At 52.3% G+C, this 23259-nt stretch overlaps 1 protein-coding gene across 3 annotated transcripts in view; it reads left to right on the forward strand.

The window, feature by feature from the left end:
• RNF43 (ring finger protein 43) overlaps positions 1-23259 on the forward strand; it is a 63115-nt gene that overhangs the window by 28673 nt on the left and 11183 nt on the right. For all 3 annotated transcript variants that reach the window (XR_005830589.1, XM_040612596.1, XM_040612587.1), the window contains 6 exons: positions 15150-15272; positions 19471-19545; positions 20887-21018; positions 21537-21638; positions 22302-22457; positions 23032-23134. Coding sequence is in view for 2 of the 3 variants with exons in the window: in XM_040612596.1 (XP_040468530.1) it covers positions 15150-15272; positions 19471-19545; positions 20887-21018; positions 21537-21638; positions 22302-22457; positions 23032-23134 (691 nt within the window). In the remaining variant the exon portion in view is untranslated. The remainder of the gene's footprint in view (positions 1-15149; positions 15273-19470; positions 19546-20886; positions 21019-21536; positions 21639-22301; positions 22458-23031; positions 23135-23259) is intronic.

Genomic DNA, 23259 nt, shown 5'->3' on the forward strand with positions numbered 1-23259 from the left:
GGCAGGCACTTTGCAGACATAAGGACTTGATCACAGATGCGGGAAGAGAGCTGAGGCTAAGAAGAGTGGGAAGGAGGGGCTGTGACACTCTTCATGTCGATTAGACTCAGCAACGAAGGTCACCTCCAGATGATTTTTTGGTATTAGAGGAGGATTTGAATGCTTCTCCAGGAAAAGTGCCACCCCCACCACCCCACAGCAGTTTGTCCAAGCTGACCTCAGTGGTTTCCTGCCAGAAATACCTGTGAACAATAATGACTTGTTAATGATTTATCCCTCAGTTCTCAAGTGCCGCACTGATTCCTAATACAACAGAAACCATCGAAGCAGTGCTCTGCAGGCTTTAAGGTTTTGGCTACAATGGCTTTTTGGCCTTACACAGTGACAGGGATGCAGATGGCATGAGGAAACCAAGGGCTTGGTGTATTGGGCAGTGAAAATGCACTTTCTTCAGTGTAACATTATGGAGTATTGGTGGGAAAACCAACTGACGTGTACCAGAGGAGGAATCAAGCAAGCTGTAACGAAGTATTGTCCCTTCCAGCATTTGCAGAGAGTCATGAGCAGGCACTTGAGCAGTTTCCACATGGTAACATCAATGCCAGCGAGGCACGGCCGTATGAAGGGTTTGGTTTCTGCAGAGAGAGCTGCACATTCACGTCGTGTGGAGCAGGCATGGCTCTGGTGATGTCTGTTGTAAGAACAAGCTCTCTCCTTTCCTGGGAGACGGGCGCCTGCCATTTCACAGGCCATCAGGGCAGGAGTATGGAGTCTTATGGCATGGAGGGGTGAGGCACAACGTTAAAAAGCTGTTTGCTGTGCTTTCAGCACAGCTGTGTAATAAACCCTTGATCAGACATCCTGCCTTGGTGCCTTGGTGAGGGGGAGCCCAGCAAGATGAAACGCAGCAGATACAGAGGGAGAATCTGTGATTGCAACAACCACTTCCATCCTTCAGAACCAGGAGAAAAGGCAGTTGAGCCTAGGAACCGGAGTCTGCATGAGTCAACACAAGGTGTAGATGGCTGATTTTACACAACACAGTGTCTAGTTTTATTGCTGAGCAGCCACATCGGAAGCTCCAGACAGTGCTAGACCCTCTTTCCAGTGGTGTTTCTCTGGCAGGGACCAGCGTCGTTGTTAAGAAAAAGTCAAAACAAAAGCAGAATGGGCAGGTGTCAGGCTGGCAGCTCTGTCCATCGTGTCTTGTAATCTGCAATAACCAGAGAAATGAGGGAGAGACTGCCCTTCTGTAAGCAGGAGGGCTTTTCTCCTTTCTGAACTTCTTTTAGTCCTAACTAGCGTGACTCCAGATGTCCTCGGCATCCCGGCATCCATCCTCCCTTTGGATCTCAGTCCCCTCTTGAGACGCAGGATGATGAGAGTTGGATCCCCCCTTGGAGGCAATGTAGCAACTAACCTACTTTCACTGCCTCAAACAAATGGCCTGCGAATGGCTCCCTTCCGAAAAAAGCCGTTACAGCTTAGTCAGTCAGTACCATTATAATGTGGTGGTTGGTTGAATTACTGGGTGTCCTCAAATAAAGACGGTGGGTAGGTAACCTTCTACTGCATCACATTCTGTTGAGCAGGGAAGTTATTTCACTTTCTGCCCCGTTTGTCCCTGATGCTGTGTCTTACGGCTCTGTGCTGCTCGGAACACTGCAGCAGAGGTGGCTGAAAATGGAAATTTCTCCACCTTTTTGGCCTCAGCCTCTTGAGTACTGGGCCAAGAGCTGTGTCATCCTTGTCCCTAAGAACCTCCACGTGGAGACATGCCCTTTGGTGATGAATGCTGGAGTCTTCAGAAGCTCCCAACAGGCTGAAGCTAAGGGGAAGAGCTTTATGCTTTCCTGCTTGGAGCTCCTTTCAGTCTGCTAGCCCAGCTCTTTGAACGGCTGTGGCATCTCAGTGGCTGCACGCCCCAGGATGCAAGCTTGGCTACGTGCAGCAAGGGCGGTAATAGTCAAAGGTGCAGCTGAGTGTTAACGGAGATCCCTCTTGGAAGTCTCCTGTGAGAATATCTTCAGTGAAAAAAAAAAAAAAAAAGTTATTGACTTAGCTGAAATCCTTTGTTGGAATTCGTTTGCAGAGGATATTGTGGAAGAAAGTATAAATGGGGAAAAAGGGTATAAGGTGTGTTTGTGAAATCCTTCAGGGTGTTTACCAACCTCCAGATCAGTAGCTCATTAATGCTGGAAAGGTATAAACAGTGGAAAACCACTCTTGAGTGGTCTTTGCTGGCTTGTTAGAGATGGGTGACAGAGTGACATCAATTTTGGGTCTGACTCCACATGCCTGTGCTGAAATTCTTCTTTCTGCTCAGCATCTGAAGACGTCAATGAAATATATTTCCAGACAATTCCAATGTTGCTGTCTAAGCTGCTGCAGCTTTGTGTGACCACGTGTTGTGTGGCCTTAAAAAGAGCGTATGTGTCTACATTGGAAGGGGGAGGCTGTGAAGGAGCTGGGACTGGGACCAGACACCCCATCTTTCATGCCTTCTGTAGCAGCCGATGAGCTCAGCATCCCCAGGAGCAGGGAGCTGCATTCTCGGCATTCCTGCAGCTCCTTAGATGTCAGTGATGTCATTGATAGCAGCCAGGGAATTGAGGATCCCAGAGGGCCTGAACTCATGTCTTAGCAAGTAAGCGTAGGAGGAACCGATTTTTGTAGTGTACTGCACTGTACTAGCAAGTTTTGTTGAATCAAATCACAGCAAATATATTTGCATCTATATTTTTATCTCCTGGCAATACTACAACATCCAACAAGAGAGGTGCTTGTGTCCTTCACCAGCCACTCCCTTGTCCCTATTTTAAAAAACTACATCTGAGCAATAAAACAATGGGAAGCTGGTATAGTACATGATTAAAAAGCAAGTAGTTTATTCACTGAGCTATTGGATCGTCACCCTTATGCCTGGGACCTGCTGACATATATCGTATTTCAAGCACACAATTGGCGCCGTGTGAAGGCATCGGCCCTTCTCTGGAGAGCATCCTTTGCAAACGCCATCTCTTTGTCTGTCCTTGGAAGAAGCACTTTTGTGGTTTTGTGCAGGACAAAATTACTCATTTTGGGAACATAGGAGCAAAGTTTTAACATACATTTTCATACTTCTATTATCTGGCCTTTTCTACAAAGAGCTTTTGGGTGATGGCATACCAGCACAGGGGCAGCTTCCCGGTAGGCACGAGGTGCATTGCTCCGCGCTGCTGGTGTAGCTGATTGTTTGAAACCCTGGGCTGAACTGAAGCAGAGGTTTTATAACAGTGGTCTGCAGGTACCTTGAAACCATGGTAGCTCAGACTGCAGATGGTCTAGTGAACAATATTAAACAGCATTTTACAGCCTGAAGTTCGGTGGTAAGGGGGACTGATGGTCCCTGAGGCATGTTTCTACCTCAAATGGAGATTTAAATTTTTTTTCTAGCTGTATTTAGGAAGTTGCCTCTGACAGAAACTTCCAAGAGCAATGCATGGCACAGAGATCAGCTGAACCTCTGCAGGTTTCTGCGGGTGCAGGACTGTCAGTAGGATGGAGCCGTCCTCTGCAGCTGCGGTATTTCCTGCCTCGGAAGCAGTTTGCTCTGTTGCCTCAGTGCTGCTTGAATGTGGCTCTGTGTTACTCAGCTGTAATTAGAGCAGCTTGCCAGTTCTTGATTTCATCCCTTCGTTTCAACAGGATTTCCAGACTTGGTGCAGTTTGCCCCAGAGAGCTGGGGCTTGTTTTCTAACCCAAATCTAGCCAGACCTTATACCTACACCTGCTACAAATAACAATGGAAGTGATTTTATCTAATCTCCCACCACCTGGTTTGTTCTTGTCCACACTCTTAGGCATGAGGGTATTGAAAATGCTTTTGGCAGCAGTAGCTTTAAGCTGTGTAACCACCAGCATTCACACAACCACCCAGGCTATGGGTAAAGGACAAGGTATGGACGGCCGCGACCTTGTGCGTGGAGGGGATCTGGCCAGACCGAGCTCATGGGCTGTGTGGTGTCCTCTGATGAAGCCTGGAAGTCAGCACAGGCAAAGCCCTAGATGATGGCCTGCAGGGGAGAGCCCACCCCGCATGGACCTAGGGGGTACAGGGGACTTTAGGAACTTCTGGGGTGTTCCTGTGTCTCTACGTGACTTGGCGCCCAGTCCCCAGGACACCTCGCCAGAGCAGATCTGTGACTTTCTAGCTTGGGTTTCATGATCGAGCGCCGAAGGCCCCTCCTCTACGCCAGCATTTCGGCGCTGTGCTTTGGAAGGACTCCAGGCCAGCAGTGAAGGGCTCTTTGATAATATCTGACGGGCGGGTAAGAATTTTGGGCAGCAGCCAAGGTACACATTGCCTGTAATCGTTAACTCGGTCTGTAAACAGTTCAAACGGCACTGAAGAGGCCGTCAGTTATTACATTAGAAAAAAGCCTTTCATCTCCCCGCGCAGAAGCCAGCCGTACAGTACCGGCCCCTGCTGAGCCGGCTGCAGCGCAGGTCTGCAGGCAGGGCAGGCAGTGCAGGCAGTGCTTGGTCATACAATGAGCGCGGCGCTGAATGGCTGACCTTCAAACCTTCGGCGCTGAAGCAATAACTAAATCATTAGTTTCCTTTTGTTCTGCACCTGGCTGAGGCAGCGGAGCCCAGAGATATTCAAGGGGGAGGGGATTGGGCAATGCTCCCCCTGGGGCGCAGCCCCAGTTGGGAAGGCACAGCAGGGCTGACTCCTCCGCCCCATGCCCATCTGCTGCAGCTTTTACTTGGCGAGCACAAGTTTGTGTGCAGTTGTGACAAATGCCTGTGTTTCACTTGTGACCAGGTAAGGCTTCCCTGGACCGTTGCTAGTTTCTCCAGAAAAGGCCACAATGGTGGTTCAGGTCCACATCAGGGCACTGCAGTCTCCAAGCAATGGTGGAGACAGCACTGCTGCTGAGCTTCGTCTTTGGAAGAGTCCTAGAGGGTTCCCCAGTCGATGTCAACCCCGGGAGAGCCCTATGGTCTCCTTACAGGAGCAGTTCAGCCCTCCTGGAGATGTGTGATGGAAGGAATTATGAAGGAATTCAGAAGGAATTATGGCATAATCTGCCCCAAGGAGAATTTCCTTGTCAGTCTTTGCTCTTCTAGGTCTGTTATCTTCTTTCTAGAAGAGCAAGAATGTTCTTTGGCATCCACTTTCAAGGCTTTTGCTTTGAAACTCAGTGTAGAAACTTGCTGGTTGGGGAAAAGGTACCCCAGTCAGTGCAGTACAGGGACCTGGGTCTGGGTGGGTCTCTGTGTCTGGCCCATTGCTGCAGAGCTGCTTCTAGGATCAGAGCTGCCTCCTGTCGAGGTGCTTGACACATCAGTTATAGGAGACCTCATATGTCTGTGCCACCCCTAAGCTGGTCCCAAGTGACAACACAGCTCTGTGCTTTGAGTGGCACAAAGGATGCCACCGAGCTGCCGTCCTGCCTCACAGCGCGGGTTTTGCCAGTGCTTTGAGGTTTTGCTGAGAGGCAAGGGGGGTGTGAGTTCTGCGGAACAGTTGTAACCTCTAAACCACTGTCAGCATGGTGCAGAAGGTCATTGCGTAATAGGACCTTGAAGTATGGAGATTGCCAGTGGCATTGTCCCCCAGAGTGAGGACAAGTTGAGCCCTCTGAGGCGTATGAGGTGAGCAGGTCAGCATGGGTTGGATGCTGTTCGTTGGGTTTTGATTCCAGATGGCCTTGCGGTGTGCTTGGAGACAGCGTGAGCTGTTGTCCTGTGACTTGGCCAGCTAGCCTTTACTTTCGTTTAGTGGTGTGAGTCAGGGCTGACTGGAGAACCTCCCTTTGCCTTTTATACTCCAAAATGGATGCGTGGACCAGAGAGAGAGAGATTTACCAGACACCATGATGAAACTTTGCCAGAAATTCCTTTGTTGCCCCATACTATCATCCTGGTGGCTATGCTAGAAATGTCACTTGCTTGTTGGACCTCTCAGTCCATAGGAGAGCAAACTTCAGCAGAGCTGTCAGTAGGACAGTGGGGTGTGTAGTGAGAGTTTTCTCCAACACCATGGCCACGCTTGTGCAATTAGACGGAAAAGATCCAGGCTTAGTGACTCACCTACACCATCTAATCCCGCACATGTGATAATCAAATAAGCATCCCTCTTGGGGTTCAGCACTTCTTTTTGCTGCTCACCAGCTTTGTAATGGAAAGGATAAGGAGATGCAGTTATTGATTGGGGACTGGTTTGTTGTATCAAACCCTCAGGCACTGCTGACCCATGAGACAGGCCAAAGATAGTGAAGGTCATGAGGACATGTAAGGGAACAAGCATAGGAGTGTTGCACTGGCATCTTGCTGCTGCTTTGTCTCCTTGCCCACCTCTTGCCACTCCTTCAGGGGACTCGGATGGGTGTTTGAGCCATTCGCACATTGAGGTAGGACCCGAGTCTCTCTGAGAATAATGCATTTGTTATCAGTGAATGTGTTTGTCTGTGTCTCACATGTGTGTAAGGTGTGTTTGCTGTTATAACAGCTCTTAAAACTTTATGCAGGTAAATTAAAAAGCCCCATATCCTGATGGCTAAGCTTCATGCCCAGGAGTCATGGAAGCTGCAATTTTTCCTCAGGCCCCTTGAAACACTCTGCCATTCCCTTCCTTTTCCAACTAGCCATTTCCATCTTCTTCATGGTTAACAGCCACTTCATTTCCCAGCCTCGTCCCTCCTTATTCTCCTATGTCCTTCCAGCAGCCTCCCACAGCACTTTTCAGCTCTGCTGTAGCTACCTGCTGGCCTCCTGGCAGCATCTCCCATACCTTTGGTAGCATCCCCTCATGCTGACTTCTGTGTCTGTGAGTAAAGTGACAGCTACACAGTGGAGCGATCTTGGTGTTAGAGGGGCTTCTGTTGAGCTGATAGACCTGAAGTGTTAAGAAAAACTGGGAAGAGCCACTCTTACAGAAGAATAAAGCTGTTCGTGCAGCGTGAGCACTGGGGGAGCCAGGGGGAGGAGGATCTGGGGTGTCCCAGCAGGGTGGTGTAGCTGGCAGGAGCATTCCTGGGGCTTCCCCTGTGCCACAGGGGCACAGCACTGCCCCGCGTTGCAGTCTGAGCCTGCTAAGGGCAATCAGTGCTTCAGTGACATGGGACATAACGGAGAAGACTGGGGAAGGGCATGTGCTGTGTTCCACCCCAGCCATGCAGCAGTCCCCTGACATCTCCCTGGTGCCAGCAGCTGTGACAGTGTCTGTGCTTGACACTTCAGGAAGATGCACCATGCAGGTGCACATCTGGCTTTGCAAGCTGGTACGTCTGCCCTGCTCCTTCCTGCAGCAATCCTGTTGCAGGTTCCCCCTTCCATCTCCTGACAGATCCCGGCAGAGGATCTTGCCCAATAATTCTCACAGCAAGGTCAGTGTTAGCAGCAAAGACAAGGAGGACAGTAGTAGGGCACTTCCCCTTGCGCTCTTGAAGCCTATGAAGGACAATAATTTATTTAGCTCAGAGCCTCACTGACAGACTTCCAGCAGGGAAGAGGGTGTATCGAGCCAGGCATGGATATCCACAAATATAGACATGTCCATATTCTGGCCTCACAAGCTCAGTGTCACTTGTCACTGTGACAGTGACAAGGCACACTGGGTGAAGCCAGCAGGTCCGTGGGGAGTGAGCATCTCTGAATGACAAACAGGCATGGCACAGCGATGCCCGAGATGCTGCATACCCTCAAAAGGCTGCCATTCACCCTACCTTAGGCTCCTTGCTTATCCCCTTGCTACTGCCAGGCTCCTTTCTATTTTGTCATGTAGCTCACCTGCGAAAGGAGATTTTCCAGCAAGGCATGTCCATCCACTGCAGACTGCAGCACCGATGGCACGTGCAAAATGGTCCTGGCACGAGCTGCAGCAGTGCGGGGGCTTGCTGTCCTGAGCAGAATCCTTGCATGTTCCTCCTGGCCCTGCACGCTCGAGTATTCCCGCAAAGTCTTGCATGGGATTCAAGCTGCTGCCATGCCTGCAAGAGGGAGGGCAGGAGAGCTGGTGCTGGGTCACAGTCAGAAGTCACACAGCTGTCCCCCGTAGGTGAGGCAGCTGCTGGCTCCGCTAATGTTCTGCAGGAGCCCGCGGGGTGGAAGAAGCTCTCCCAGCTCTCAGGCACTGACCATGGATCTCAGCTTTATTCTAATATTTGGTTTCTAGCCCAAATAGCTGTGGCAAAAGTCTTCCAGCGGGGAGGTGAGCATGCAGCCCATGGTGCTGCCTGGCAAGTGCTCACACAGGGGCAGCAGACCTGGGGCAGAACTCCCATGTCTGCAGTGCCCCTGTGCAGCCCCAAAATGTGCAGGGACCAGGCAAGTACCAAGCGATGCTCCTCTGCAGCTCCCCGGCTGCTGGCAGGCTGCGCTCAGAGGTGGCCTGAGCTAGGGCTGGTGTCTGCATCTTTGCATTTAACAGCTCTTCATGGTCTTTTGTTCCATGAATTCTCTGTATTTTTAATGATTTTATGTAGCTCTAACATGTGCCATCTGTACTAAGCTGAAGAATTCTTGTTCCTTAATCTCTTCTTGTAAAAAAGTAGTGCCCTCTGTCTAAGATGGAGGGAGAAGGACTTCTTGTAATATTCAAGATGTTGACACACTGCAGCTTTGTCTGATAGATTTTATTTTTTTAATACATTTTTTACAGTAACGCCTAACAGTCTATTTGCCTTTTGACTGCTTTGGGTAATTCAACAGCAGTTTCCATAAAACTCCCTGCAAGAGCTCCAAGATCTTCCCCATTCGTTAACAGCTAACCTAGAGCTCATTCCTGTGTCAAACACCTAGGCATATTTTTTCCTGTTTGTATTTTTTAACATCTTTTATCAGTCCACCTCCCAGTAACACAAGATCCCTTTGCAGCCAGATTTGTATTTACCAGCTTGAACATTTATGTATTTTTAAAAACTCAGCTACTTCATTCCTCTCATTTTCCAAGTCCTTTGTGAATATTTGGACAACGCTGTTTACTTCTGGTGCTGTCCTGATAAGTTCACTCCGCTGTGAAGGCTAACCTGCTTTTTTCTCTTCTGAGTTCTGAGGATGGCCATGGGTAGTGCCTGCATGACTGTCATCTTCCGTAGCCTTGACCTTGTAGGAGAACAGAAGAGGGGATACCAGTGTACGGCATTAACTGAACTACCTTTATTCCCATGTGTGCAGACTGCTTTGAGGAACCACGTGGGCCTGCAAAGCATCACTCTGCTTTGCCAAAGGGCTGTTAGTTCTTCCCTTCTCTTCCTTATGCTGTTTTTTTACCAATTTTTTTTTTGGCAGGGAAGTCAGGATTATTGATCTGCCATTGCCTGCATTGCTCTGAACTTCTTCAAATTCAGTTTGGTATTCACTACCTGCAATTCTTCTGGAATTGTGGTCAGTTTAGGGACGAATTATATGTTGGTGTTAACGGTTCACCAGTTTAGTCCATGATATTTCTAGAGCCCTTTGGTGAACACTCTCTTGTCCTGTTCTCTTCCTCTCTTTTCCATGCCAACCTTACTGGTTGCTTATACAATTTTTACGGCCACTTGAAATCAAACCAATCCTTTTGACTCATGCTCCATGAAGGAAGGGTGTGAAGTGCTCCAGGTCCCCTTACAGAGGAAACTGAGGCTGTCAGGGACTGTGCTTCTCTGAGTCCTTTTAATCCTTTTTCAGCCCTTGTCCCTAAAGACTCTTTTGTGAACTGAAAGGAGAACAGAAATGTTTAAATGGTTCTGGGGGAAAAAAATCTAGCAAAGAAACCCTTTTCTGTGGGCACTGTTGATTCAGTGAGAATTAATAGCAAACCAATTCAGATGAGGCGTCAGGAAATACTTCCTGGTGCGGGGGAGAAGGCAGCCCTGGAGTGGGTGAGGAGTCTCCCTTTTGGAGGTCTCCGAAACAGGTTGAGCAAGTGTCTCTGAGGAATGTCTGGCTGATCCTGCCTTCAGGCAGCAAAGTGGGCCTGATGACCTCTCTGCTGTGGTATAAATAAAGCCCCCAAGTGGGAATCGAGCACCTCTCTGTGTCTGCCTTTCCCCGAGACCTTCCCATCTGCCCTGCATCTCTGCAGGGGAGCTCCTGGCTGCTGCGTACAACCTGTGAGCAGTGCTGGCATGGTGGCAGGGACAGGTTGGTGTGAAGATAGTGGCCCTAGTGGGAATAAAGTGGGAAACATGGCAAAGATAAGTCAGAAAAGGGGAAATAAGTATTTCAGGAGAGATGGTGTGGATGGAAAAGGTAGAACAGAAGGAGATGCCATAGGGTAAGGAAAGGGGGGGAATGGTAGCAAGCACACAGGCATGTGGAGGAGCTTTGCATCCTGTTGAAGGAGTGACAGGAGGGGTGTGGTGACAGGGAGAGACAGAGTGACAAAGCCAGGGGGTTCGCAGGTCTGGGTGACTGTCTTTCAAGCAGGGCCTGGGCCAGGGCACAGGCAGAGCTGGCAAGGCTGAATCACCCAAGACAGGAATCATCCAAACCCTGTCAGGGAACTAGCTAATCCCAGCCCCACCACTGGGATCCTAGCCACACAGAATCAGGCAGGGACCATCCTGGGAGAAGGGTCCGGCCGAGCATTGATGTGACTTTGAACAGGGAAGCCCCGGCTGGAGCAGCACTGCGGGATCCAGCGCAACACCCATTGAGGTCCTTCTGCTGACCGGGACCCCCCAGGAGCAGGGAGTGCTGGTCCAGGACCCTGGTGGGACTTAAGTAGCGTGCATGAGACGTCTTTACTTTTGGATATGAACATACCACCTGTCTCCAGTGCTTGGATCTCGCCTGTCCTTTGTCTACTAGGTCAGAGAGGCTTTCTGTAAGAAGAAATGGTGTCTTGGTTGTGGCAGTGCCAGAGGTACCCAGCCCAGCAGGGCAGGGGATGCTCTGCCTGCAGAAACCCTTCACTCATGCCATCAGTGAGCCCGTTTGCAGCCACTATGCACAGGTCCGGTTTCAGAGGGTGTGAGCAATCCTGACTCTGCAGCCAGGGCCACCTCTTGGGACATGAGTCCTCTGCACTGAGGAATCTCACAATATTTGGTTTACCACATCATCCTTAGATTACTTTTCGAGTCTGCTTGTGTCCTGTGAGCATGATGTGCAGCCATGATCACTTACTCATAATGCAAGGGTCAGGAGCAGTGAAAGTGCCAAGAGATGTGGTTGTAGGATGTTGACAGTAAGAGCCAAGTTTTGCTGCTGCTTGAGAAATTGCCTGTGTGGCACCGAATCGGAGGAGATGGTAGGAAAAGAGGGAAGAGGTGGTCTGGAGCAGAGACGAGTGGAGCGTGTCACTTGGGTGGATGACATGTCCATTCCTTGCAAGAAGAATCTTCCCAAGCTCCCCCCGGTCGTCTCGTGGTGAGTGCTGAGGAAGGCGCCTAGACTCTCAGCCTCCAAGGGTGGCTAGTGTCTGGTGAGGGGCTCATCACAGAATGGCGAGGGGGCCACTGGTCTGCCCCAGCTCCATGGGCAGCTGCCCATGCGAGGAAGGCTCTCAGCTGGCAGGGGTCCGGCATGGCTGTTGCTGTCCCGGCACCCTCTCGGCTGCCTGCTGTGCCCTCTGTGGGTGCAGTTGTGCCCTGGCAGGAGTGCCTGAGGCAAAGGACCCTTGCTTGGCCTGGGGACGGTGGGTGTCCCAGAGGGAAAAAGGAAAAGAACACAGTGCCCAGTCTTAACAGATCAGAGGGAAGGTTCTGGTACATTTATCAGCAGGTCTTCTCCAGGTTTACTGGCTGGGTCCCCCCTCATATGGTCCCCACACTTGTTTGTTGCTGCAGAAGCTTAGCTCATTGCTCTTATTCCCAGTGTTCACCATTAATGCTGTGATCAGGCCCAGCAATCCCCATCACAGAGAGGCCACTCCGTGCTCAGCACACAGGACTGTCCCTCGCAGAGGCCCCTGGAGCCTCACAGCACTTGAAGCCATTCCCACCCAGGGTTGGACGCAGCTCCAAGCAGCGCCGGGAGGTGCAACTTCTTCCCCAGCGCTGGCAACCTGGGCTCCTCTGGGCTCTGGGAGCAACCCAGTGAAGGCTTGATAACGCCAGCGGGAGGGTTATCTCTGAAGTATTAGAAGTATCATGAGACATGCTCTTTGCATTTCCTGTTTTGTGTTTTTCTGTGATTATTAAAATGATACATTAACCAGAAGCTGGAGAACTCCCAGTCAAGCAAACAGTATAAAAATAATGGCATTGCTTGGTAAAGCCAGCAGGATCATGGGCACTTCAATGCCCTGCTGCTCTTGGTGGGGGCAGCGCCTGCTGTTGCTGGAGGGAAGCACGGGGTTTATTCGGGAGCCTTCCCTGAGTGCTCCAAAGTCGTAACAGATCGGATTGCTTCCCTGGAAACCTGAACTTGTAGAGTTTTATGGTGCTTGGCATGGTACATTTGCGATCTCTCTAGAGTCTTTAAGCCTGAAGTCTACATTACTTTGCTTTGAATATCAGGATGGGTTGATTAGAGATGAAGTCCCCAAGAGAAAGACGGATGAGGGGCTGCCCGCCAGAGGCCCACTGCGGTTCACTGGCACTGAGCTGCCCTGCGCGGTGGAGGCGCAGCACCTTGTGCCTTGGCTCATACTCGTGGTGCCATCACTCAGACCTCTTGTCTTCGGGCTCCTGAAGGTTGGGTGAGAGGCTGGGGTTTGATTTCTTTATGTTCTTGTGACCGTAGGTGCTACCTACCTCAGAATCTAGGCAACCTGCACCTGCACCTGTCTGTGGCTGTGCATTTGTTTTTTCTTCACCCTCACCATTTTAACTCGCTTTCCCGGCTTTGCAAGACCTGCCCTTGCTTTGCAGCCCCGGACTGGGTGCCGCGGAAGGCAGCGCTGCGGCCGGGACTGGCGCCGCTTTGTGTCGCGCCGCAGGCAGCACAGAGCCCCGTGCCCGCGCTGGGCTGGTGCCCTGCAGGCTGCTCCCCCGGAGCCCCGCTGCCCGCGGGGGGGGGGCGGCTGGGGGCTGGGGGGCTCTGCCGGGCTCCAGCTGGGGGAGCAGCGGCCCGGAGCGGGTCCCCGCTGCCCCCGGCGGGCTCAGCCCCACGCCCGGCCCGGGGGGGCCGTGGCCGGCCGAGAGCCCCCACCAAGCGGCGGCAGCTCCTGCTGCAGCCCCGGGGGCTCTGCCGGGGCTGCCGGGCGCAGACGCATCGCTCGGCCCCGCCGGGCTCGGAGCCGGGGCGCATAGGCAGGGCAGGGATGCTCCGAGCAGCCGGTGCTGGGACCCCTGCGGCAGCCAGAGCCCCCGCGCCCCTGCCCGGAGGGGCAGCGAGGATGCCGGTGAGTGGAGGTGCCGCTTGTCGCCTCCGGCCTCTGAAGGCTTCCGCACAGCTGAGACACGGGCATGGTGCGGCTCCTCCTGAGGGACGCGGCTCAAACCAGCCCGGGTGAGTCGCACCCCCTTGAAGGACCTGTCCCTGCAACCCGCTCGGACGTTGAAAGGCGACATCGCCATGTCTGAAGTCAGGTGACATGAGCCCCGTGCCCCCTCTGCCCGCAGCTGGATTTCTGCAGCAAGCAGCTGCCGTGGGGGACACACCACCAGGCTGTTCCAGCCTGCCCCGTTCCCCAGCGCCCACCAGCCGAGGGGTGAGCCCGCCGTGCTGGGTGCCCGGGCCAGCGCTGGGCCACACGGCAGCTGGGGATGGGAGCAGCGCTGCCTCGCAGCCCTGGGGCAGCACGGCCGAGCTGGATGGAGGGCGATGAGTGTCCTTGGGCTGCTCTGACAGTTCCTCCCCTGTTTTGAAATCTGCCAAGACAACAGCCATTTTTGCATAGCACTGGGATGTTGTTGCAGGATTACCTGCAGGGCAGGCAGCCCTTCTGGGCATGCTGCTGGGTGGACACCAGATTGAAAGCCTGCCTTAATCCTCCTAGTTTATAATGCTGGGCTTCCTTGCTTTTTTCCCACACTTCCACACACCAATGCAGTGAAAAAAGCTGTTCAGCAACCTTGGTATTTACCAGCTTTTCTGTACCAGAACCTGTGCGCTTCATACACCACAGTGTAGTCATAGAGGAGGAAGCCAGATGGCTTTTTTAGGAAGAGCTTGGAGAGGGGGAGGGGACTCACACAAGGTGATGGGGCTCCCAAGAGGGAGCCAACAGCTGAATTGCAGTTTTCTTCAACATCCTGCCATCCAGCACAAGACCGTTGCCCCTCCACCGCTAGACTGAAAAATCAGAGGCATTTGCACACTTTCCAGGCAGGGATGGGAGCAGTGCTCAGTGGGTGTCACCGTGATGGTGAATGCAGAGCCATGGGCAGCAGGCACTGCCCATCCAAGCTCTGCCCCAGCTGCAGGACAGGCTCACCTCCAGTGGACTTGACCACCAAACCCCAGAACCAAGTGCCATTGACAGGGGCGAGCCCCACAGCTCGTGTTCCTGTAACATGGTGGGGCACCCTGTATCCTCTTCTGTCAGATGCTTGGCAGAGGTGTGTACCCACACCCAGTGTCCTGACCCGGTCCCGGCTCAGCTCCTCACTGCAGCAGTTTGGCTGAAGCTGCTGAACATTTTTCCAGGACTCACGAGGGGTGTGGTTACTGGGATCTTTTCTTCTCCCTTCTCATTCCTGGTACTACTCTACCTGCTTTCAGGTTTTTCACTCCTTCCTTTGGCTTCTTCTCTGCAAATTTATCATAAAGTTGTTGAGTTTGCTGGCTGAGAAACATGAAGTGCTGAATCCTTGAGGGCACCAGAAGTTTGCTTTTGCTGTGGTCCCTTTGCCTTGCCCGGAGCACTGGCAGGGAGCTGGCTGCAGGCAGAGTCCCGTGGCCTGAGGGCACTGGCAGTGCTTGCAGCACCAAGACCTGTGCTGTCGGGATGCTCCGTCCCAGAAGGCAAGGGCAGTGGTGTCGTGGGCTGCTGTGGCTTTGAATATCTGTGGCGAGGACAAAGCCAGTCCTGAGTGAAGCTTGGGATAGAAACTTCACCTTTCTCTGGGACATTTTCCTGGTGAACCAAAACTTCTGCAATGGCTTGCTTTTTGTGGCGTTCAAAGCCTCGCTGACTCTCAGACAGGGCCATGGGACCTGGCGGTGGTGGTGATGCCCCCTGCAGGGGTGTCCTACACCCTCTGGGCAGGTCCTTTGCGGTGGGCTTGAGCCAGCCTTTGCAGTGCTGAGCTCCAAGTGAGTTTCCTTTTGCTTTTGTCCTGCAGTCCCACCCGCTGTCCCTGTGCAACACCAGTGAGGATGAACACACTGAGTCGGGATTCATCACCATTGTCAAGCTTGAACAACCGGATCGGGATCCCAACCCCTGCCTGTCTCTGGCTAACAAGGTACGTGCACAAATGCCCCAGATGGCACCGACCTGGGAAGTGAAACCTGTTGGTGCAGGAAGGAGTAAGGGCAGGACAGAGCAGGGTCCTTGGCAGAAGGGGTCTTTGGGAAAGACACTGTGCCAGCCATCCCCAATACCCATCCCTCCTCATCTTTTGGACTGCCTGGCTTTGTAAAAGTTGTTGAGTTCTCTGTAACCTGACTGCTCTGGGATGCTTGGACCTTTCCCCAGCATCCTGTATGCTTTACTGCCCGGCAGCCATGTGCCCCTCCTGTTTTGCAGCCTCCTGTTGCTTGCTGGCCTGTTGGGGGGAATTGTGTTTCTCTGTGTCCTCTGTCCTGTGGGAAAACATGGACACAGAAAACATCTTCTGTGATGCTCTCTTGAAAAATAATACTGTAATACTTCACAGGATGAGGCATGTGGAGAATCAGAGCTGAGCAATTGAAACGAACACAAACCAGATGAACTAGCGGTGGGACATGACTTGTTAACAGCATGGGCCACCATTCATCCTACAAAGGGATGGGAGATCTCAGAGGTCTTCAGACGAGATCTCCTGTGAAAGAGGTAGCTGAGGTCACTGGTACAATTCTTCGGTAATAAGGAAGTCAGGTAGGGACGAGGGTCATTTTAAGCCTTAAAATCTTTGTGTCTCTGATAAAGTTGTGTGGATAAGGCTAACATTAGCTTTTTCTTCAGTGGTTCACTGTATCCTTTTATTCTGTCTGTACTAAATGCTGTCTTATTTTCCACAAGCACTGTACAAACATGAAAAAAACCTTGTTTAGCTCTTCTTGGCTTTATCAGGATTGCATTCAGGTGATATTGCTGTTGTCTGCTTTCTGCTGGGAGTGACGCGCTGGGGATGGGGACAGGGTCCTTTTATGTCCTCTCTGCAGCAAAGCTGAAGAGGGCAGGCAAAACTTGTACCAAGCAGTTGTTCCTGCACAGTCATTTCTTTTGCAGAGGCTGTGGCAACAAAAGCAAGGAAAGGGATGTAATGCTGTGATGGATTTCTCACCTCGGGGCTTCTCTCCACAGCTGCGTGGGCAGCCAGGCAGCGATACCTATCCCTTTCTGGACCAGGGTGGAAGCCTAAGTTTGGTTTGCTGCTGCTGTGAGGCTGATGCCAGCTGTTAGCACAAGCCAGCATGCTGGACTTATCGACCGGCTATCAGTTACCCCACATCTGGAAAATCGCCAGGTCCCACCTGTGCGTGTCAGTGATGCTCGAGGATGGTGGGATAAAGGGAGAACCTAAGGGCTTCCAGTGCAGCTTGTGACAGACATGAGAGTAGGTGCCTCAGGGAGCACAGCTGGGTATTCCAGCCCTCCCATGTCCATCCAGATATGACCATTGTGTTACAGTGGTCCTAGGCTGCTGCATCTCACAGGGAAGGATGCTAGGGGTGGGGGCAGCAATGGCTGGTTTGGTCAGTGCAGCTACTGTGAAGGCTCTTGAACAGCAAGCAGGAAGGAGCAACTTCAAAGACTCATTTTCCACTTAAGAACCTAAAAGATTTAAAAACTGTTTTGCTCGTTTTGTCCTTAATCTTTGAGTCTCTGATCACAGGACTGGAAGTACCAGTGTGTTACTGAGTCCAGGGACTGGCTGAGGAAGGTCTGCACAGGCAGGACAAGACGTGGTGCATTGCTGCACTGTGGTTCAGCCTCACTAGCCTGGATTCGTCCTCCAGGATCACCAACCCCCCAAAGCAAATAAACCCCTCGGTTCACTGCCGTATGCTCATGACTCAATAAAGCGACAGTTCCCTGGCCTTTATTCATCATTGCTTTGTTACCAGAGCCAAATCCAATGCTGGATTTTGAGATCCAACTGAGCATGACATCAGTTGCCTTCCTGCCTGCAGGAAGTCCTCCTGCTCCAAGATCTCAGCCAGAGAGGGTCACAGCTCTTCTCCCCCCAAGTAGGACTAGTTTAGCCATGAAGTACAGGCAGATGCTTCTTAAGCTGGCCACATCCCCGAGCCCTGCCTTGTGCCTTGGTTCCTCCATCCCCCTGCAATTGCTGTCTGGCTGCTTCTCCATCCTCCTGAAGCCTCTGCCAAGCTCCTTCCCTCCAGCACCATATAGATCACTTCCTCAAAATCCCTGGACTCAAAATCCTCAAGAGCTCTGGGATGTGGCTGGTGCTCACTGGAGCAAGAGCTTGTTTTCCTGGCATGTGTTTCTTGTGGTAGACCTTTGCATGTTGAATTGCAGTGCTGTATCAATGATGATAAAAATAGCCATGTGCAAAGTGTTATCATAACCTCTGCTTTAGCTGTCACCCAGCCAAGCACTGCACATGGGCAACCCCGTCCAGCCCAGCATGAGGATAATGCCGCCAGCCACCTGATGCACTTTTCTGCTTCTCCTCTCTTAAATTCTAGCACTGCTTCAGCATCCAAAGCTAAAACCAGTAGGGAAGATGTTTGGTCTGCAAGAGGAAAGGAAGGCATGGAAAACATCTCTGGGATCAATTCAGAGCGATTTATTTTTCTTTATAATGGATCATTCGTAATTTTTTTGTTTTCTGAGTGAACCATTGATTGCAAGTCTGGTTGACAGACTGCTGAAACCTCCTAAATTATCCTGTAAATACATCTTTGCATCAAAAGTGTTTCAGTCCTCAGAGAGGGAGGTCAGCTGTGCCATGTGGCTGGAGAGGTCTAACACAGACAGCAAGCACTCAGAAAATGATTGCAGCAAGCAGGTTGTGAATAGCTTGAACAAAAGTTGCGTCCTTTGCAACAGGAGTCAGAAAGATGTTGGGAAGAGCCACTTGTCCAGTCTCAGTTGTTCATTTCCCCATCGTTGGTATCTTTAGCAGAATAAAATCTTTGAAGAGCTGTTCATTGTTCATCAAAGCTTGACGGGCTCCAACGAGTGGAATTCACTACCTGAAAGTCCTGTTTGTTTTTCAGCACTGGCAAACGCTGAGGCTGCTTTGATCCCTGGCAGGACCCCACTCTCTGATCCCTGCCCTGAGCCTTGGATCCCACTTTTCCAGCTTCCCCATCTGGTATACCAAACCCAAGAGTGTCAAATGCTATCAGTAACTCAGAACCTTCAGCCCTGCCCCTGTGGTCTTCCTGACCATCTGTGACTCCATTCACATCCCTGTCCCTGACCCCAGACCCAGGCGCCCACCTCTGGCACCCAGCTTGTCCCCAACAAGGTGTGTGGAGGTGACCAGCACCTGCAAACAAGGGATGGAGCTGAACCTGCTCTGCCACTGCTTGCTGCACCGGGAATGCCCCTTCCATTCACTCAGCCGGTGCCCGTGTTTGATATTGCAGCTGGGAAGCGGCGGCACTGACCTCTGCCCGCTGAGCTGGGGGTTGGCAGTGCAGCGGGTAACCTGCCGCCGCAGCTCCCTGTTTGCACAGGCGCTCAGGACGCGCAGATCAAAGGGCTCCGCATGAGTAACAGCGGCCCAGCCCTGCACTTTGTTCACCTTCCGTCTCCCAAGGCTGCCTCTGCCTGCCTGGAGGGCTCGAAGGGCTTGGTGGGAGGACGTGGGTGACCCCACAAGGTCCTCCAGGCAGTGTGCTTTGACCTCACCAGGGTGGCATGTGTACTCATTTGGGTGGGTCTCAAAGCTGTCGTCCGAGGACCGCAGCAACCGGTGGGCTGTGAAAAGCCATCCCACTCCTGATCCTAGACCAGACCTGCAGCCCAGGCATCGCCTGAGCTTTTCCGGGATGAATGTGCGATGGGGACCAGGGGTAGCAATGTGTACGGGAGTCAGGCCCATAGACAGCCCACAGCTGGTGCAGCCACGGTGAGAAGTGGGGACCTACAGAGGATTCTGCTTTCCCGGGATGGGAGGGTTGCATAGTGGTCAGTAGGGCTGATGGAGCTGCAGATCCCTCCCCAGCAAAGCCGGCTCTGAAGCAAAGGGGCACATGGCACGGAGGTTTATGGGTTACTGTGACTGCAAGCCCACCAGCTGATTTGCCTCCACAGCTACAGGGAGAAACCATCCACAAACTGCAGAGCTCTAGCAAGAGCAGGCACTGCAGCTCGACGCAGCTGTACAGAAACCAAGGTGTAAACTATTTTCTCAAGCAGCAGGTGTCTCTTTTCTCCTGTGAAGAGCCAGGGAGACAGATACATATCCAAACGGTAGAAGTTATTACAGATGTACAATACAAAATGTCCACTGAAGCTTCTTTTCTTTTGGACAGGCAAAGCTGGCAGGGGAGCGTGGAGCCCGTGCAATCCTTTTTGACATTACTGATGATGAAAGCGCTGCTGATCAGGTACAAACCCCATCGATACTATCAGCCAAACACAGTGCCCCTGTCCCATCCCAAAATGTGCCCAGGTCAGGACCCACCAGCCACCAAGAGGCAGTGGCAGGTCCCAGGAGGATACTGCAGGCTGGCTTGGAACGTGGACTCTGACCCAGCTCGCCCCCGCACACAGACAGTGCTTTTCTCTTTTGCTCACTCTGTGGCACGTCCAGGTCTCCACACAGCACGAGCAGGCCAGCGGCGTGCCAACAGCACCTTGCTGCTCCTACAGGGCGTTCTCTGGTCAGTTGAGCTTTTCTGCCAGGAGCTGGATTCTTCCTCTTGGCAAGCCACAGGCTACCTGACCCCGTCTGGGCAGACAGCCCTGAGGTACCTCTTGGGGGAAAGATGTTCTTGAGTTTTCAAGCCAAAGTCACGGCCACCCTGCTATGCTGTTGGTGATACTCCTGCTGCAAGTTTAATGTTGGTTTAGAGACCTCCAGTAGTGCCTTCCACCAACACTGCTGTAGTCTCAAAATAATCAAGGGACAATGAAAAGCATCCAGCATTAAATAAGAGGACAGACACGGGAGCTGGTGCCTGAGCTTATCAAAACTCTGGGCTGACTCCTGCTGGCTGGATCCATCCCTCATGGTTCTTTCAGGCACTTGCAACTTAATTTCTGGTGCCATTGGGATGCAGCAGCCAGTGCAGGCCCATGAGGTGATGCTGGGGTTGCTCAGGAAGGGTCTGGGAGGTGGTTAGTAGGTCAGATGGCCACCCAGGCTCGGGTCAGTCTGGAGGAGAGGGCAGACTTGGACACTTGCTGAACCAGCCCATGCCAGGCTTGCCTGGACTGTGGTGGAAAACGGCCGGTGTGATACAATCATAGAACAGTTTGGGTTGGAAGGGACCTTAAGGATCAGCTGGTTCCATCCCCCCTGCCATGTCCTGCAGATCACAGGGGTGGAGAGGGAACACTGACGGGTCTCAGAGGAAGAGGAGGGAAGCGTTTCTGTAGTGAAGGCAGCACTCAGCACTGCTGGCAGTTACCACACGGAAGGGGAGAGACCAAGAACTTTTGCACAGGGGGTTGAAGGAGGAGCACAAGAGACACTGAACAGTCTCCGGTTGTGCATGAGGAGGCACCATCACAGGAAATGAAGAAAGCCATGCTGAAGAGTTGGTAAAAGAGGAGGAGCTTCCATCTGATTTCATCATACAGGGATAGTGCAAGTTTGGGGGAGCAGTCAGTCTCTAAAGTGTGTGCAGGAAGCATCGGGAGAAACGAGACATGCCTGGGGGACCAGGGTAGTCCCTGATTCAGGCTGTTCTGGAACATCTCTCACTGTGTTTGTTTCTTTACAGCTGAGAAAGCCCAGAGGTCTGAGTCAGCCTGTTGTTCTGATCAGGGGCCACGATGCTGAGCTTCTCATGGGTGTCGTGAACAAGAACAGAGAGGCCCATGTGAAGATAGAGGTCAAGGAGCCACCAGCTTGGGTGAGACACACCAATCCCACTGCCTTCTGTATTCTCCCTCCCAAGCTGCTGTGCCATGGAATAGGACTTTCCCAAAGATGCTGAGCCTTCCTCCCCAGGGACAGAGATCACAGCCCTTTGCAGGAGCTGCCTGTCTGCAGCATTCAGATGACGTGCTGCAAATAAAGGCTCAAAAGCGCTTTCAGTTTTGTTTTTTTTTTCTTAAATGTCACAAGTGAGACGAGGGGATTCTCTGTCTCCAGGTGAAACGAAACCTTCATTTTCTCATCTTGTGCTACCTTAGGCCATGGCCTCTAGGGAGCAGAGATGCTGCAAGTTCAGAGAAATTCCATTCCTACTGGAATGTGCAGAAAAGACTGAACTCTTTTTCTTCTACCTGTACGGAGCAAGGAGGTAGAGCTTGGCCAAGGATCGTTTATTCAAAGGCTGATCGTCAGGAAGAAGTCGGTTCCTCTGCCTAGCCTCGAATTCCCACCCCTGCTACACAAGAGTAATTTCTTTCCTGCTTTATCCAACAGCCAGACTACGATGTGTGGATTCTTCTCACGGTGGTCAGCACTGTGGTCGTCATCATTTTGATTTTTGTCGTCCGCACAAAGTGCCAGCTGAACAGGACTCAGGTAGGAATCTCATGGAGCAGACATGTCTGAGCAAACAGGAATGCAGGAAAGGCAGGGATGGACACGGTCTGGGAGGGTTAAGGTGCCCCTGTGTGAGCTGAAGATGTGGCCACATGAGGCAGGAGCAGCTTGGGTTTGGGTGGAGTGGTCCTCAGGGGGGCTGGCAGCACCCCTCCTGCGGTAGCCTTGCTCTTCTCCTATCCCCCCACCAGCACAGCCGCCTGCAGTCCCAGCACCTTTCAGAGTTGTCCCAGCACCCAGAGCTGCAGGGCTGACCCTCACACTCTGGATTTCAACAGTATTGTCTGTATTGGTAGAGAGAAGTTTTAGTATTTTGAATAGAAACTAATGAATTAAATAATCATCTTTCCAGAGTCAAATCAATTTCCAGATTTGAGAATACCCCATTTGTCCTATAGAAAGACAAGCCTTTGGAGCTCAAAAATTCGGCACTGCTGAGTGATTTTGAATGTCCAGTGCCAGATGTCTCCTGCTGGTGACAAAGCCTACTCTGGCTGAGTCAGGTTAGACAAAATGTCACCTCTGGGAATGAGTATCACCCCCAAATTCCTGATGATCTCCCATGTTGAGAATGGAAGGGTAGTGAGAAGTGTGGCGGCATAAGGCTGAGCCTCTCCTGAAAGCCTCCTTTCTCCGGGGCAGGACTCCCTGCAGCAGCAGACCATGCAGGCCATCAGGCAGCTGGCCACGCGCAGGTACCAGGCAAGGTGCCGACAGGCGTCGCGGTGGGACTCGGCCAGCAGCTGCAGCTCAGCCCCGGTCTGCGCGATTTGCCTGGAGGAGTTCAGCGAGGGCCAGGTAGGCTGCGGGCATGGCTGCTGGTCAGCCACGGCCCTGAGCTTCCCGGCTGCGGTCAGATGGAAGCTGTGGTGGGAGCTGAGCAATCTGGCAGGGGTGGGAGGCCCTTGAGATGTTTCCTTCAGCAAATCCTGAGGGCTGTGAAAGGACCGGCATTGACGGAGGTCTGCCTGCCCCTTGGCCAAAAAAGCCCTGCCCCTGCTGAAGTCACTTGCCTACAGGTTCAGATTCCCTGGAGATGGGTCTCCAGCTGTTGCTGTAGGGTAAAACATCCATAATACATCCGTGTTGAAACAACGGGGCAAAAGTGGGGTTTGCTTCTCCAGAGCACTGAAACCCCCCTATTCCCGAGGCCTGGCATCTCTCTGGACACCCCAGAGCTGCGCACAGTGAGCAGAACCAGGTTTGCCAGGCTGCTGCACAGCCTCCTCCGTGCAAAGCTGGGCTGCAGACCGCTTGCCATGAGATATCTTTCCATCCTGCAAGGCTTGCTTCCATCAGGAAGGACCCATCCAGGTCTTGGGACATGATTCTCCTTGCTCACATTTCTCCTTTTCTCTCCACCTCTCTCTAGGAACTGCGGATCATCTCATGCTCCCATGAGTTTCACCGGGAATGTGTTGACCCCTGGCTGCAGCAACACCACACATGTCCACTTTGCATGTTCAATATTCTTGGTAGGGCTCAGACACAGCATCTTCTGGCCAGGGACGGGGTGGTGTACAGGGGTTGTGCCCGTGTACCCTTGGGCAATGCTTACGGCTGGTGTGCTGGCAGTGCACAGCGAGGTGCAGGGCTTGGG

Source organism: Falco naumanni, chromosome 1 (assembly GCF_017639655.2).
Source record: "Falco naumanni isolate bFalNau1 chromosome 1, bFalNau1.pat, whole genome shotgun sequence".
In the NCBI taxonomy this organism is placed as follows: domain Eukaryota; kingdom Metazoa; phylum Chordata; class Aves; order Falconiformes; family Falconidae; genus Falco; species Falco naumanni.